Genomic DNA, 14,263 nt, shown 5'->3' on the forward strand with positions numbered 1-14,263 from the left:
GTGCTGGAAAAATCGTCTCAATTACACTTTTGATAAAGTGATACCGATTTTGACTTTATACTGAATTACTTGAGCCGCAGATATGTAGCCAATTTATTGTTTATCAAATTCCTTCGTTTCGTTGGTGCACTGGGCCATTTTTAATCATTTTGTTGGTATTTGGCGACTAATTATAAAATGAGTGCTTCTGTTTTGTAGGATATGTGCCTCCTGTCTCAGTCAACGTTCAGCCGCCCGTGTGCCCAGGGTCTAACTACTCGAGCACTTATACCATCATCCAACAACCGACTGCAGCGTCTGTTGTGGTGGTGGGTGGGTGTCCTGCCTGCAGGTAAATGATTCTCCCTGCTCTTGCATCTGAATTTAAAACTTAACAATGCATTCAAGTTTTGAAAATGTAAATCCCTTGTTAAGAATTGATGACAGACTAGCATTGGACTAGAAGAGTCTAAAACCAGAGGGTTTAAAGATTTTAAAAGGGACCTTCAGGTACTGGTGTGGTTACAGAATGAGCTGCCACTGGAAGTGGGTGCATTTACAATGTCCAAAAAACATTTGGAAAGGTTTAGTAGAGGGATATGGACCTTGTGCAGGGAAATGGGACTGTCTTGGGTCAACAAATTGGTCGATCTGGATGAGTTGGGCTGTAGGGCCTATTTCTGTGCTGTACAACTCACTCTAACAAGTGGGAGAATCTCAATTACAAGTTTAAGGGGCATTTGTTTTAAAACTGTCTTGCAGAGGTGGTTGGATCTCCGGAATTTTTTGGGAGGATTGTGGAGGCTGGATCACTGGGGGGGGGGGGGGTGAAATTTTGAAAGTCTGTAGAGGGCTAGGCAAGATGGCACAAAAGATGGCATGGGGACTGATCAGCCATGATTGTTTCAAATGGAGAAGTAGGCTTGAGGGGGCAAATAGCCTGCTTATGCTGTTGTGTTAATGTAGTAGGTCACTTGGAAGTCTTGCCTCTTTCTGGTCACCTTTCAATCCTTTGCTTATCAAGGAACTTGTTTTGGAAGTTCTAGGAAGTAGTGCTGGTTTATAAATTTATAAACTGGGCAGCATGGTTAGCGTAGCAGATACCTCAACACTGTTTGCATGGGTTTCCTCCATGTGTTCTGGTTTTTTAAAATCCTTTAAAGTGTACTGGGGTTGAAGGTTAATTGGGTGTAAATGAGCGACGCATGCCTTTGGGCTGAAAGGGCCTGTTACCATGCTGTATGTCTAAACTAAATGGTCCAAAGGGCAGATTTGTAGGGATTTCCAGCTAATGGAGTACTGATTTGAGGAATAATTGGGTAAACCAGCAGTAGCCAATTCCCTTAATCCTGCCACTAATTCCCTTAATCCTGCCACCAATTCTCAATCTCTCCTCCCCTCCCCTTTGCCCTTTTATTCAGGCATTTACTTTGGAAAGAGGTACAAGTGCCACAAGACTCATACCACCAGGTTCAGGAACAGCTGCTACCCCTCCACCATCAGAGTTCTTAACACCAAACTCAATTAGGGACTCATTTAAGGACTCTTACTTTACACATTGTTTATTATTGAATATTTATTTCTATATCGCAGTTTGTTTGCACTTCTCTTGTACAGTTTGAGTACAGTTTACACTACTGATAAATAGAAATTCTGCCTGGCCTGCAGGAAAAAGAATCTCGGAGTTTAATATGATTTCATGTATGTACCTCTGACAATAAATCTGTACTTTGATTTTCCACAATCCCAATAAAGGACTTGGGCCAGAAACGCTGACTGCCTTTTACTTCCTAAGGATGTCTCATGACCTGAGTTTCTCCAAAGCTTTTGTCTGTTGCAGTCAATTCCCTTTTCCAGTGGTTTTGTGGTATAATTGAGTAAAGAGCATGTGAACTAGACTAGTTATAATGGTTTAGAAAAAATGGTGGAGGAATTCAGTAGGTCAGGCTGCGTTCATGGAAGAAAATGGTGCTGCTCTGCTTAAATATTTATCTCTGGTAGTATGATGTCAGTGAATGACCTTCCTGTTTCACTGCTAGCCTTGCCAAGTCAGATCCATGCAACTTTAGATTAATCAGTTTGGGAGATTCTAATTTATTGTCTAAAGCAACCGTTCTCAATGGGGGCCATTGCACATTTAAAGGTGGGGGGGCGGGCAGTGGCATGGACTAAAATTGTAAATATTTTTTATTTAGTCCATAGGAGAGAAGTATGGAAGAAACCAACTAAACTTGACTGCTTCACAAGAGAGGGGGCCCATAAACATTGAGCAGAGTCCTAAGGAGGTCATACCCCAAAAAAATATTGAGAATGGCTGGTCTAGAAATGGTTTTCAAACTTTCTTTCCACTCACATAGTACCTGAAGTATTCCCTATGCCATCAGTGCTCAGTGATTAGTAAGGGATTACTTAAGGTGGTATGTGGGTGGAAAGAAAAGTTTGAAAACCACTGTTTTAATCATCCCTAATTGACGTTATGTGAATGGTTTCAGAACTCCAAAGGAAATGGGCCAATGACAATTTTTCTCAAGCAAAATATTTCAGTAACAATTGGGTCTAGAGCAGTGGTTCTCAACCATTTTTCCTGCTCACATCCCACCTTAAGCAATCCCTTACTAATCACAAACCACATATGGCCTGGGTGTTGAGTGGAAAGAAAGTTTGAAAACAACTGGTCTAAATCATCTAGGAAACCACTTAATTGTTCATGGAACAATTTACCCTTCCCTCACTTCTCTCTGAGCAATTTTTTAAAATGTAAATTTTAAATTTTGTGATTTGGATGTCAAAGGCACAAGTGAAGCCTCACTTTGGTTAAGGGGTACATTTTAGGCTCCTTATTTGAGGCATTCGAGTTGATTTCCAAGAATGATTCCTGGAATGAAGGGACTTGCATATGATGAAGTTTGATGGCTCTTGGACTGTACTCCTTGGAGCTCAGAAGAATGAGGGAGCCTCCTCATAGAAGCATTTTGAATGTTGAAAGACCTGGATGGTGTGGCAAAGTTGTTGCCTAATGTAGGGAAATCGAGGACAAGAGGGCACAACTTCAGAGATGGGGAGGAATTTCTTTAGTGTGGAGGTTCAGCCTCCTTGGCAATGCATTCCAGGCACCCACAACTCTGTATTTAAAAGAAAAACTTACCCCTGATCTCCCCTAAACGTTCATTCCTTCATGGTTTAACAGGTGCAGCACTTCAGGTGAATGGTACACTGGCCTTGACAGAAGGATGACAGACTAAGCAGCAATGGTATTAGAGTTAGTATTGTGCAGATGCACTGACATTCTTGCTGCAACCACAGATACTCTCAATACACCAACAATAATGGCATAAATTTACCTGAATATGTCTTGACACCAAAAAAGTCATAATAAATCTATAAGAATAGATAAATGAACATTCACAGTTGCAGTTATTGTGGGAAAAAGTGTTTCAAGAATGCAGTCAGATCTTGTGGTAGCCCTGGAGTAGTTTATAGTTGGCCACATAGAATACTACAGCACAGTGCTACAGGCCCTTTAGCCCTCAATATTGTGCCAACTTGTATATTCCTACCAAAAAAAAACCCCTTCCTACCTCATAACCCTCTAATTTTCTTTCATTCAGGTGTCTGAGACTCTTAAATGCCTCCACTCCACCCTGGCAAGGCATTCAAGGCATCCACAACTCATTTATAAAAAAAAACTTACCCTGGTGTCTCCACTAAATGGACAGAGCTGAAGGTTGTTATAGATTACAAAAGGATATAGACAGGGTGCAGAGTTGGGGCAAAAGTGGCAGATGGAGTTTAATCTGGATTAGTGTGAGGTGATGCATTTTAGAAGTTCATACTTAAAAGGCTGAGTCCCTGGGGTCTAAATCCATACATCTCTCAAGGTTGCTGTGAAGGTTGATAGGATAGTTAAGAAGGCCAAGATGCTGGGCTTCATTAATAGGGGGATTGAGTTTAGGAGTAGAGAAGTCGTGTTGCAACTCTACAAATCTTTGGTATTGTATTCAATTCTGGTCACCTCATGTGGAGAGGGTGCAGAGGACATTTACCAGGATGTTGCCTGGATTGGAAAACAAGTCTTGAGGCAATATTAGCAGAGCTGGGACTTCTCTTTGGAGCAAAGAAGGATGAGAGGAGACTCAGTAGAGGTCTACAAGATTCTGAGAGGCACAGATAAAGTTGACAGCAGTGCTTTTTTCACAGGGCAGAATAGCAAATATCAGGTGCCATCTCTACAAAGTGAAAGGGGGAAAAGTATGGGGAGGTTGAACTGTTCTTGAACCTAGCAGTGGGGGACTTCAGGCTTCTGTACCTTCTGGCTGAAGGAAGTAGTGAGAAGAGGGTGTGATCAGGGTAATGGGGATCCTTTATATTGACTGCCTTCAGGCAGTGTAATTTGCAGGAAGTCTGTGGTTGTGATGGACTTTATGGTGACCTGTATTCCTGCAGATTGCAATTTTTGTATATTCAAGAAAGGGTAAATGTGTATGCAGCATGGATCTCTGTGATGAGGGGATTATCTGAGCTGAGCTTTTGTAAAAATTCATTAAGATTTGCAAGAAGGTTATGAGGATTGGTGAGCTTGAATTGTAAGGAGAGGCTGGGACTTTTCTCCTTGGAGCTGATGGGGGGGTCGGGGTGGGGGGACATTGTCAAGTTTAATAAAATCATGAGGAGGATAGATAAGGTAAATGGTCTAGAATAGGGGAACATAAAACTAGAGGGCATAGATTTAAAAGTGAGAAGGGAAATGTTTAAAAGGACTGTGAGGGGTAATATTTTCACACGGAGCGTGAGGGGTATTTGGAACAAAGTGATATAGGTGTGGATAATTACAATGTTTAAAAGACATTTCCAAAGCAGAAAAAGGTTTATGAAGATGAGTTTATTGTCATGGTGCACTATACAGGAATTCCTGCTGCAGCTGAACAGATTCTTGGTACAAAAACAATAGTATTCTGGAATTAGAGACAATAAGACAAAAGATAATAATAAGAGGGGATATGAGCTGAATGCAAACAAATAGGACCAACTTGGGAAGATGGGCCAAATGGCCTGTGTCTGTGCTATAAAACTCTGCTCCCTTAATTCTAAGATATCCAAATTCAGACCTTTGCTTGTTTGAAATTATTAGGTTCTTGAACCTCATGGATTCTCAGAGAATTATGGCAGATTTTAATGGGTGTTTGAGGGGTGGGTTCAATGCAAGGAATGAAGACTAGGCCCAGATCTGCTCCTTGTTCAGTGTAAACTCTGAGAATAATTTCCCCAATGCATTTCAATTTTTGGTTGTATTGAGCAGAAGGACTTGTTGTTTGTGCCGCATTTTAGCAGTTGTTTTGGACTTGACAATCCACACTTGTAACTCGTTAATTCTCTGTGATCAGTAAAAGACAACCTGGCAAATTTTCAATCTCACCTGAAGCTGTGAAGATTATGGAAGTTTTGAACTAACTTTTTTTTATAGTGGAACAAGGATCTGTTTAGTCTTGGTGAAAAATTGCCTGCGGACTCTCACTCCCAATCGGGAGAAGCTGATCATGTGACTTTGGTTGAATACTGGACAGAGATCGCATCTATTTTTGGGAGTGTGATTATAGTTGGCAGTTCGACTCCTGTGCCAGGCTGGGAGAACAGTTATTTGTGCTTTGAATCTGTACTTGCTATTGGTTATGCTGAGGATGTTTGTCTTCCATGATACAGAAGGTTAATGGATGTTCTACATCTGATTCCATCATGATGGAATTGACCTGCCAAGACAAGAGTGAAGAATGTGGATTGATGGGCATGTTCTTCAAAGATTTCTCTTATTTGCACATACTATAAAAATGCATGAAGTACTTCAACTTTTGTCTGCTGAAAGGCTGAGCATTGCCTAAGAATAGGAGAACAGCAGCAAAAGTGAGTCCTTTCTGAGTGTCTGTGTGAATTCTCCTCCAGCTCTTCTGCAACCACAAGAGTCCAGTTCAAATCATTGGCAACATGAGCAGGCAACCAGGAGCACTTTATAAAGATACTTGGGGTTTCTAATTAATAATGGTGGTCAAGGTGTAAATGTTATGGGCCCAGAGGACACCAAAACCCAGCAGCAAGAGATATTCACCAAGACAAATGGTTACTTAAACAAAAGTTCCTTTTAATTATCTTTCAGCTTGAGAACAAAATCTAACTTTAACTTATTGCTATTAACTTAACCCTCTTCTAATTCTAAGCATATGTAATGCGTGTATAAATTTAGATTCACAGTCCAAGCTCACTTCTCATTCCTCCAAGTTCACTGGTTGCAGGTAATTCTTATCCTGTGCACAGAATTTAACTTTTATAAAGTTCATCAGGCTTTGGTGCTTGAAAGGTAAATGGTTACCGCTCAGGAAGGTTCTTGTCGGTTTTCAGAGAGAGATTTGTTGTTTGCTGGATGCGAATTGATTTCTTCTAATCAATGTCTTGCCAAAGAAACTTGCCCCCTCAGGGATCTTTCTTTCAGGTCTCCACAGTTCCTTTTTGTTTCCCTTATTTCAAGTGAAATATTAGGCAGCCAGTCCTCTTGTATGGACCACAAGGGCTTTGACCAGGCTGAACCAAGAACTCACAACCTGTCTAAAAAATGTTTTTTTTCCTTCCAGAAAACCACATGACCCTCTTAGAACAGCAAACTGCACTCAGACTGTGGCACTGGACCCAATCTTCTGTTGTTTTCCAAAACAATAATCCACAGCGTGTCCAATTAACATCTACTTGTGAATCCTTATAAGCATTCTTCAAAGTTTTTGCAAAGGCACCCAGAGCCTGGATTGTCTGGCTTGAGCAGAGCTCTGGCATTTTAAATGACATCTGTTTTGAAGTATTTGTATCTCTGTGTGACCTAACTAAAAACCCCACACAATTTATCTCCTTTAAAACTTAACAATCTGTCACAGTAGAAAGTTGCATCTCCATCCTAGCCGGGCAATTGAACATTGTAGATGGAAGCACTAAATTTAGCAATTTGTACCTTTTTAGAGTCTAGGTTAATGTGCAGAAAATGGATTTTGAGGTAGAGGTTATCTATTTTGGATAGATTTGCTTTCTTTAAAATTGGCTTGTTCCATTGTTAAAAATCATGGCAGGAAAGAGGTGAAAGGACAAGCTGAATTGGAGTATGGATTGATTTGCCTGGAAAGCATTCAGAACAAAGCTTTGTACTCTCTCTGTACATGTGGCACTAAACAACTTGATTCGTTTATTATAATTTATCACTTGTCCAAGAGTTGAAGGTTTAAGATATGCAAAGAAAGATTTGTGTACATTTTAATTCTTATTATCAAAGTTAAGATTTGTAGTCAGAGTACATACATGAAATCACATGCAACCCTGAGATTTTTTTCCCCTGCCAGACAGATAGGATTTCTTCTTTTCAGTAGTGTGAAAAATGAGAAAGATGTATAGAAGCAAGATGTAAGGAAAGAAGGTAGTGCAAATTTCAATACAGAAAATATTTGAGTATAAATGTGCTTAAATGATTGAGTGTTTGAGTCTGATGGTGGAGGGGCAGCAACTGTTCTTGAACTTGGTGGAATGAGATTTGTGGCACTGATACCTCTTTCCTGATGGCAGCAGTGAGAACTGTGTGTGCTGGGTGGTGTGGATCCTTGATTGGTTCTGCTCTCTGATGGCAGCATTTCCTTTAGATGTTCCCTTCCACTAATATTACCATTTTTCAGATTCCAGTGCCAGTTCTTATCTCCATTTATCACTTCCCTCCAACTGATAAACCTTATTTTCTCTCTCCCCCTCTCTGCTGGGCAATGGGGCTGTGTGGGGAAAATGGATCAGCTCATGATTAAATGTGGGGCAGACCCAATGGGCTGAAAGCCTATATCTGCTCTTGTGTCCATCCTTCACTCCTTCCTGGTTCACCAAACCCCTAATGGCCTCAGTCCAATCCTTTCCACTCAATTCTTCTGATACTAGCCATTTCCCTTCTGCTCTCAGTCTTGAAGGGTTCTGGCCTGAAATGTCGACTATTCTTCACCCTCTCATGCTTGACCTGCTGAATTCCTCAGCAGATTCTGTTGTATGTAAACGTTAAATTGGGAATATTTACTTTCTGCAATAGACAAGTCTTTTTACAGTGAGAAGGTGGATTCAAATTTCAGGCTTTCAATTTCTCCCTGGATTATTCCTTCCAAAACCCAAGTTATTAAAATTACCCTTTTCTAGCCAGGTCTAAATCTGAATCATTGCTGCTTTAACCTCTGGTTACCTCCAATAATTATTCTCTCGGGGTTTATTGAGTTGAGAGTCTGAGCTATTTTGGACTTCGTGATGTGACTCAGTCATGAGTTCCAGATGCAATTGTAGGCACTGTTTCTCTTTTCCCCAGAGCTTCCAGAAGTTTTTGAAAATAACCTTCCATCTTTAAAAATTTTATTTTTTTATGGTCATGTTATAAAAGATGTAATTACACAAAATGGCATTTAATCCACCATAAGGCGGTTAAAGATTTGCCATCAGCAGAAATTGCCTGATGCCCCTAAAAGTTGGAGAAAGAAGTAAATGAGAGTTCCTTCAAAGTCGCTGAGTGTCTTTGTATTTGCCCCCAATGCCCCTGTTTCTTCTACAGCCACACAGACTTCAGTCCAAACCATTGGCAACCCAAGTTCCAGACCTCCGATACGATTAGGAAGCTTTCAGCGCCTGAGGCCCGTCAGGAGATCCCCCTGCTCTCGGAACCCTCTCGCATCCCATTCTTATACCTGGTTCACCTTTAGCCAATCTCCAGCAGTCCGCATCTCAGTGTGAGTTCTTTGACCACTAGTCGCCCGCAGCCTGTGTGGGTTCCTCCCTTGTGTTGCCAACACCCTGCCTGTGTGTTCTTCAGCCACAGAGCCCCTCCCTGATCTGCCACCAGGGTCACCCCTTCAGCTTCTCTGGTGGTTTTCTTGTGCCCTGTGGCAGTCCTCTGTTTCCCCAGTCTGCAGCCTCTCAAGGCCGCTAACTTCACATTGGTAATTTTGGTATTAGACTCCACACTCTTCAGTTCTTCCCCTCCTCCAAATCTAGTCTTGTCTGGCCGTTAACAGGTTCTGTCATGAGACCATGGAGCAGAAGTCGGCCAATTGGTCTGTCGAGACTTTTGCACCATTCCATCATGAGCTGTTCCATTCTCCCACTCATTTCCCCATTCCCCTGCCTTCTCCCCATAACCTTTCCCCTGACTATTCAGAAACCGACCAATCTCTGACTTAATACATCCAACGACCTGAACAGCTGCCTGTGGCAGTAAATTCTAGAGGTTCGCCACTCTCTGGCTACTCAACATCTCTTTTAAATGATCATCCTTCAATCCTGAAATTGTGCCCTCTTGTCTTCAACTCCCCTACCATGGGAAGTAACTTTGCTACATCTACTCTGTCCAGGTCTTTCAACATTCAAAAAGCTTCTGAGATCCTCCTTCTGAACTCCAAGGAGTCCAGTCCAAGAGCCATCAAATATTACACATGTGCTAATCCCCTCGAGGAATCATTCTTGCACCCTTTCCTATGTTAACACATCCTTAAATAAGGAACTCAAAACTGTACCTGTTCTCTAAGTGAGACCTCATCAGTTCCTTGTAAAGCCTCATTCAGCATCACATCCCTCTTGTATCCGTCTACAGATATTGTATTTTCTGGCTTCGCCATCTACTCAACCTGAAGGTTAATCTTCAGGGTATCCTGCACAAGGACTCCCAAGTTTCTTTGCACACCCAAATTTTGAATTTTATCCCATACAAATAATAGTCTGCCTTTTTATTCATTCTAGTAAAGAGCCCGATGACGTAATTTCCAACATTGTATTTAATTTGCCATTTCTTTGTCCATCTTCCTAATCTTTCTCGACTTGCCTCTCCACCTCTTTGTGGAATAAAGGACTTTATGGCTGTTTGCTAATAATACAATCCAACTCATTAACATATTGTACAATTATTTTATCTTCCTGTGAGCACTCAATTAGGAAGCCTCCTTGATGGTTATTGTTTCAAATCCCGCCCCATATCTTGGGGTGAAATGGTGAAGTCTGCAAATGCTTGGATTGAAGTAAAAACACAAATAAATGTTGGGGGAACTCAGCCGGTCTTGGAGGTAAGGACGTATAACCAATTTTTCAGGCCTAAGCCCTTCCAAGCTAGAAGCAAAAAGCAGGTTGGCATCTGAATAAAGACTGGGAGGGGGTGGGGGGGAATGGGAGGGGGAGGAATCCAGACCAACAGAGAAAAGGTGTCAATTGGATCTTGGGTACCCATGTACCAAGTCAGAATCAGAACTTGTCATGAAATTTGTTTTGTGGTAGCATTGCAGGTGGTAAATTGCATTTTAAAAAATAAATAAATTGGTGCAAAAAGAGAATGTCTGTTCAGAAATCTGATGGCAGAAGGGAAGCAGCTGGTTTTGTGTCATTGGGTGCTCATCTTCAGGCTCCTGTTCCTCCTTCCCAATGGTAGCAGTGTGAAGAGGGCATGGCCTGGGTGGTGAGGGTCCTTGAGGATAGAGCCTACTTTCTTGGAGACACTTATTCTTGAAGATGTCCTTAATGGAGTGAAGGCTGATGGGGTCTGTGATGTCACTGGCTGAGTTCACAGCTCTTTGTAGTCTTTTCCTGTCCTGTGCATTTGCACCTCCGCTCCAGGCAATAATGCTCTCCATTGTAGACCTGTAGAAATTTGCAGGAGCCTTTGTTGACATACTGAATCTAGTTAAACTGATTAGGGTATCAAGGGAAATGGGGAAAAGGCTGGAATTTGGAACTAGATGCGAGAACAGTTTAGCTCAGGGTGGAGTTGCGGAGCAGACTCGATGGGCCAAAAGACCTACTTCTGTTCTTTTTATCTTGTGAACTGTTGAAAAGCATTTGTGATCCAAGAGGTGCTAGTCTTCAGGATGAGAGCAGGGTTGGGTTTGACTGGTATTGGGTTGTGCATACATATATGCTGGGGATGTACATGGTGAATGGAACATGAGACCACAGGTACTGAGGACTGGAGCAATAAACTACTGGGGCAACTCAGCAGGTTGGGCAGCATTTTTGGAGGGAAAGAGATGGTTGGGTTGGTGTTTCAACTCAAGACCATGGATCTGGATGGAATGTGCAGAGGAAAGATGATCAATACATGGGATGGAGGGGTGAGACAGACGGAGGGAAGGGGGGGGTTAATTAGTGGCTGCTTTGAGTGTACCAGTTAACTGACAATCCACAACATTGAGGAGGGAATTCTGATCTTTTATGGCCAGTTGAAGGTGGGGGGGGGGGGGGGGGGTGCAGAAAGGGAAGGAAGAGAGATGTTTAAATTTTATTTTTCATTTGTGGACTAGTGTCCCTGCAATGCCAGTCCTTGCCCTGGAAGTGTCTCTTGACCTGCTGCAGCCCTATAATAAAATCCAGGCTTCATTGGGGTGGGGGGAGGGGGTCCATGAAACTTGTTGGTTGGAACATTCCCTGTTATCCAGAATTCAAGCAATCAGCAAAAAAAAAAATCAAAATTTAAATAAAAAGTTAAGATTGTAGAAATAAATGTTCTCCGAAGTAACACAAGCATTTGGTAAAGGGGGAGAAAATATTCAGCCAGCGGAGAGCTTTGATTGGGATTTGTTCATAGCAACTGTTTGCCATTTTATTCAAATGCAACTTTATTCATTGTCCAGGATGAAAAGCTGGTTGATGCTGCTCGCCGTTGGGGTGACTTTGTCTCTTATCCCTGCTTAGTAAGATTCTTAACTAGTACATTAGTAAGGCTTTATCTGTAAATTTGGGGGAGGGGGTTTAATTATGACGATGGCCCAGTTAGGGTAATGCTGTTACAGTGCTAGTGACCAAGGTTCAAATTAAAATTTTGTAAGTTGTGGGAATTATCAGATTAAAGTGAACTTTACATAATTGAGTAAAATACTGATTTTTTTATTTATTTTCAAATTACTTTAAATTTTGCATTGACTTTTGTCTTTTAAACTGTTTATTTTTTTATTTTTCACACTATGAACCATATTAACCAAAATACATACAAACATTTCCCTCTTGAATATACACAGTGTCATTTTCTCCCTTTCCCCCCCTTCCCTCCCTCCTTCCTACGCCCCCTCCCCACCCATTCAACGTTCAACATATACAATACAATAAACCCATTAAACAATGTCATCACACAATGAAAATGAACAAGAAAATTGTGTCATCTACTTTTACACACTAGATCAGTTCATTTTGTTGTCTTCTCATTCTACCATTTTAGGGGGTGGAGGTCTGCGGTCGGCCCTCTCTGTTGTGTTCCATGTACGGTTCCCAAATTTGTTTGAATAATGAGACTTTATTTTTTAAATTATTTTTTTCCAATGGAATACATTTATTCATTTCTATGCACCATTGTTGACATTATACATTTTTTTGCTACAGCTAAGGCTATCATAATAAATCTTTTTTGCACTTCATCCAGTTTGAGGCCTAATTCTTCTTGTATTACTTAGAAGAAATATCTCTGGATTTTTTGATATGTTGCTTTTTGTGATTTTATTTAATACTGGATTTGGATCTTCCCAAAACTTTTCCACTTTCTCACATGCCCAAATTGCATGTATTGTTGTTCCCGTTTCCTTCTTACAGCAAAAACATCTATCTGATACTGTTGGGTCCCATTTATTTAACTTTTGGGGCATGATATATAGCCTGTGTAACTAATTATATTGTATCATGCGTAACCTCGTGTTTATTGTATTTCTCATAGTTCCGGAGCATAGCTTTTCCCATGTTTCATTCTTTATCTTTATGTTTAGATCTTGTTCCTACTTTTGTTTGGGTTTACAGCTTGTTTCCTCGTTCTCTTTCTCTTGCAGTTTGATGTACATGTTTGGTATAAATCTTTTAATTATCATTGTGTCTGTAATCACATATTTAAAGCTGCTTCCTTCTGGTAACCTCAGCCTGCTTCCCAATTTGTCCTTTAAGTAGGTTTTCAGTTGGTGGTATGCAAACATTGTATTGTGAGTTATACCATATTTGTACTTCATTTGTTCAAAAGATAACTATTCTTTTGATCCCTTTTCTCTCCCATTCTCTAAAGGAAAGGTTATCTATTGTGAAAGGGATTAGTTGATTTTGTGTCAGTAATAATTTTGGTAGTTGGTAATTTGTTTTTTTTCCTTTCTATGTGAATCTTCTTCCAAATGTTGAGCAGGTGGAGCAGTACTGGTGAACTTCTATGTTGTACCAGTTTTTCCATCCCACTTGTAAAGTATATGTTCTGGTACCTTCTCTCCTATTTTATCTAGGTCTAACCTGGCCCAATCTGGTTTTTCCCTTGTTCGATAAAAATCTGATAGATATCTTGTGCTGCTCTATAATAATTTTTAAAGTTTGATAGCTGTAAGCCCCCTTGTTTGTACCATTCTGTTAATTTATCTAGCGCTATCCTCGGTTTCCCCCCCTTTCCATAAGAATTTCCTTATTATTTTCTTTAGCTCATTGAAGAATTTCTCTGTTAAGGGAATTGGTAACAATTGAAATGGGTATTGTATCCTTGGGAAGATATTAATTTTAATGCAATTTACCCTTCCTATCAATGTTGGTGGTAAATCTTTCCAATGTTCTGTCATAATTTCTTCATTAATGGCTGATAATTTAATTTGTATAGATGGCCTAGATTCTTCTTTGGCTTGGCTTCGCGGACGAAGATTTATGGAGGGGGTAAAAAGTCCACGTCAGCTGCAGACTCGTTTGTGGCTGACAAGTCCGATGCGGGACAGGCAGACACGATTGCAGCGGTTGCAGGGGAAAATTGGTTGGTTGGGGATAGGTGTTGGGTTTTTCCTCCTTTGCCTTTTGTCAGTGAGGTAGGCTCTGCGGTCTTCTTCAAAGGAGGTTGCTGCCCGCCAAACTGTGAGGCGCCAAGATGCACGGTTTGAGGCGATATCAGCCCACTGGCGGTGGCCTAGATTATTATCTAATCTAATACCTAGGTATCAGATTGCTTGTGTTTGCCATTTAAATGGTGATTCTTTCTTAACTTTGTGAATCCGCATTATTCATTGGCATCGCTTCACTTTTATTTGCATTGATCTTGTACCCTGACACTTCTCCATATTCCTTCAATTTCTTATGTAGTTCTTTTATTGATAATTCTGGTTCTGTTAAGTATACTATGTCATCTGCATAAGACTGATTTTATATTCTCTTTTATTTTTATCCCTTTTTATTTTCTGTTCTTATCAGTTCTGCCAAGGGTTCTATAGCTAAAGCGAACAATGAGGGAGATAGTGGACATCCCTGCCAAGTTGACCTGCTTAAT

The 14,263-nt window shown here is 40.8% G+C and overlaps 1 protein-coding gene across 4 annotated transcripts in view; it reads left to right on the forward strand.

Moving 5' to 3' along the window:
• The window catches only part of bri3 (brain protein I3), a 28,142-nt gene that overhangs the window by 7,481 nt on the left and 6,398 nt on the right, over positions 1-14,263 (forward strand). For 2 of the 4 annotated variants that reach the window (XM_069905425.1, XM_069905424.1), the window contains 3 exons: positions 199-331; positions 9,938-10,076; positions 11,634-11,750. In XM_069905425.1, coding sequence (XP_069761526.1) covers positions 199-331; positions 9,938-10,076; positions 11,634-11,735 — 374 coding nt within the window. In that variant the 3' untranslated portion in view covers positions 11,736-11,750. Of the gene's footprint in view, positions 1-198; positions 332-1,400; positions 1,507-9,937; positions 10,077-11,633; positions 11,751-14,263 lie in introns of those variants that run through there. The other 2 variants (XM_069905427.1, XM_069905426.1) reach the window with 2 other exon arrangements.

The sequence above is a fragment of the Narcine bancroftii genome, chromosome 12 (assembly GCF_036971445.1).
Source record: "Narcine bancroftii isolate sNarBan1 chromosome 12, sNarBan1.hap1, whole genome shotgun sequence".
NCBI lineage: Eukaryota > Metazoa > Chordata > Chondrichthyes > Torpediniformes > Narcinidae > Narcine > Narcine bancroftii.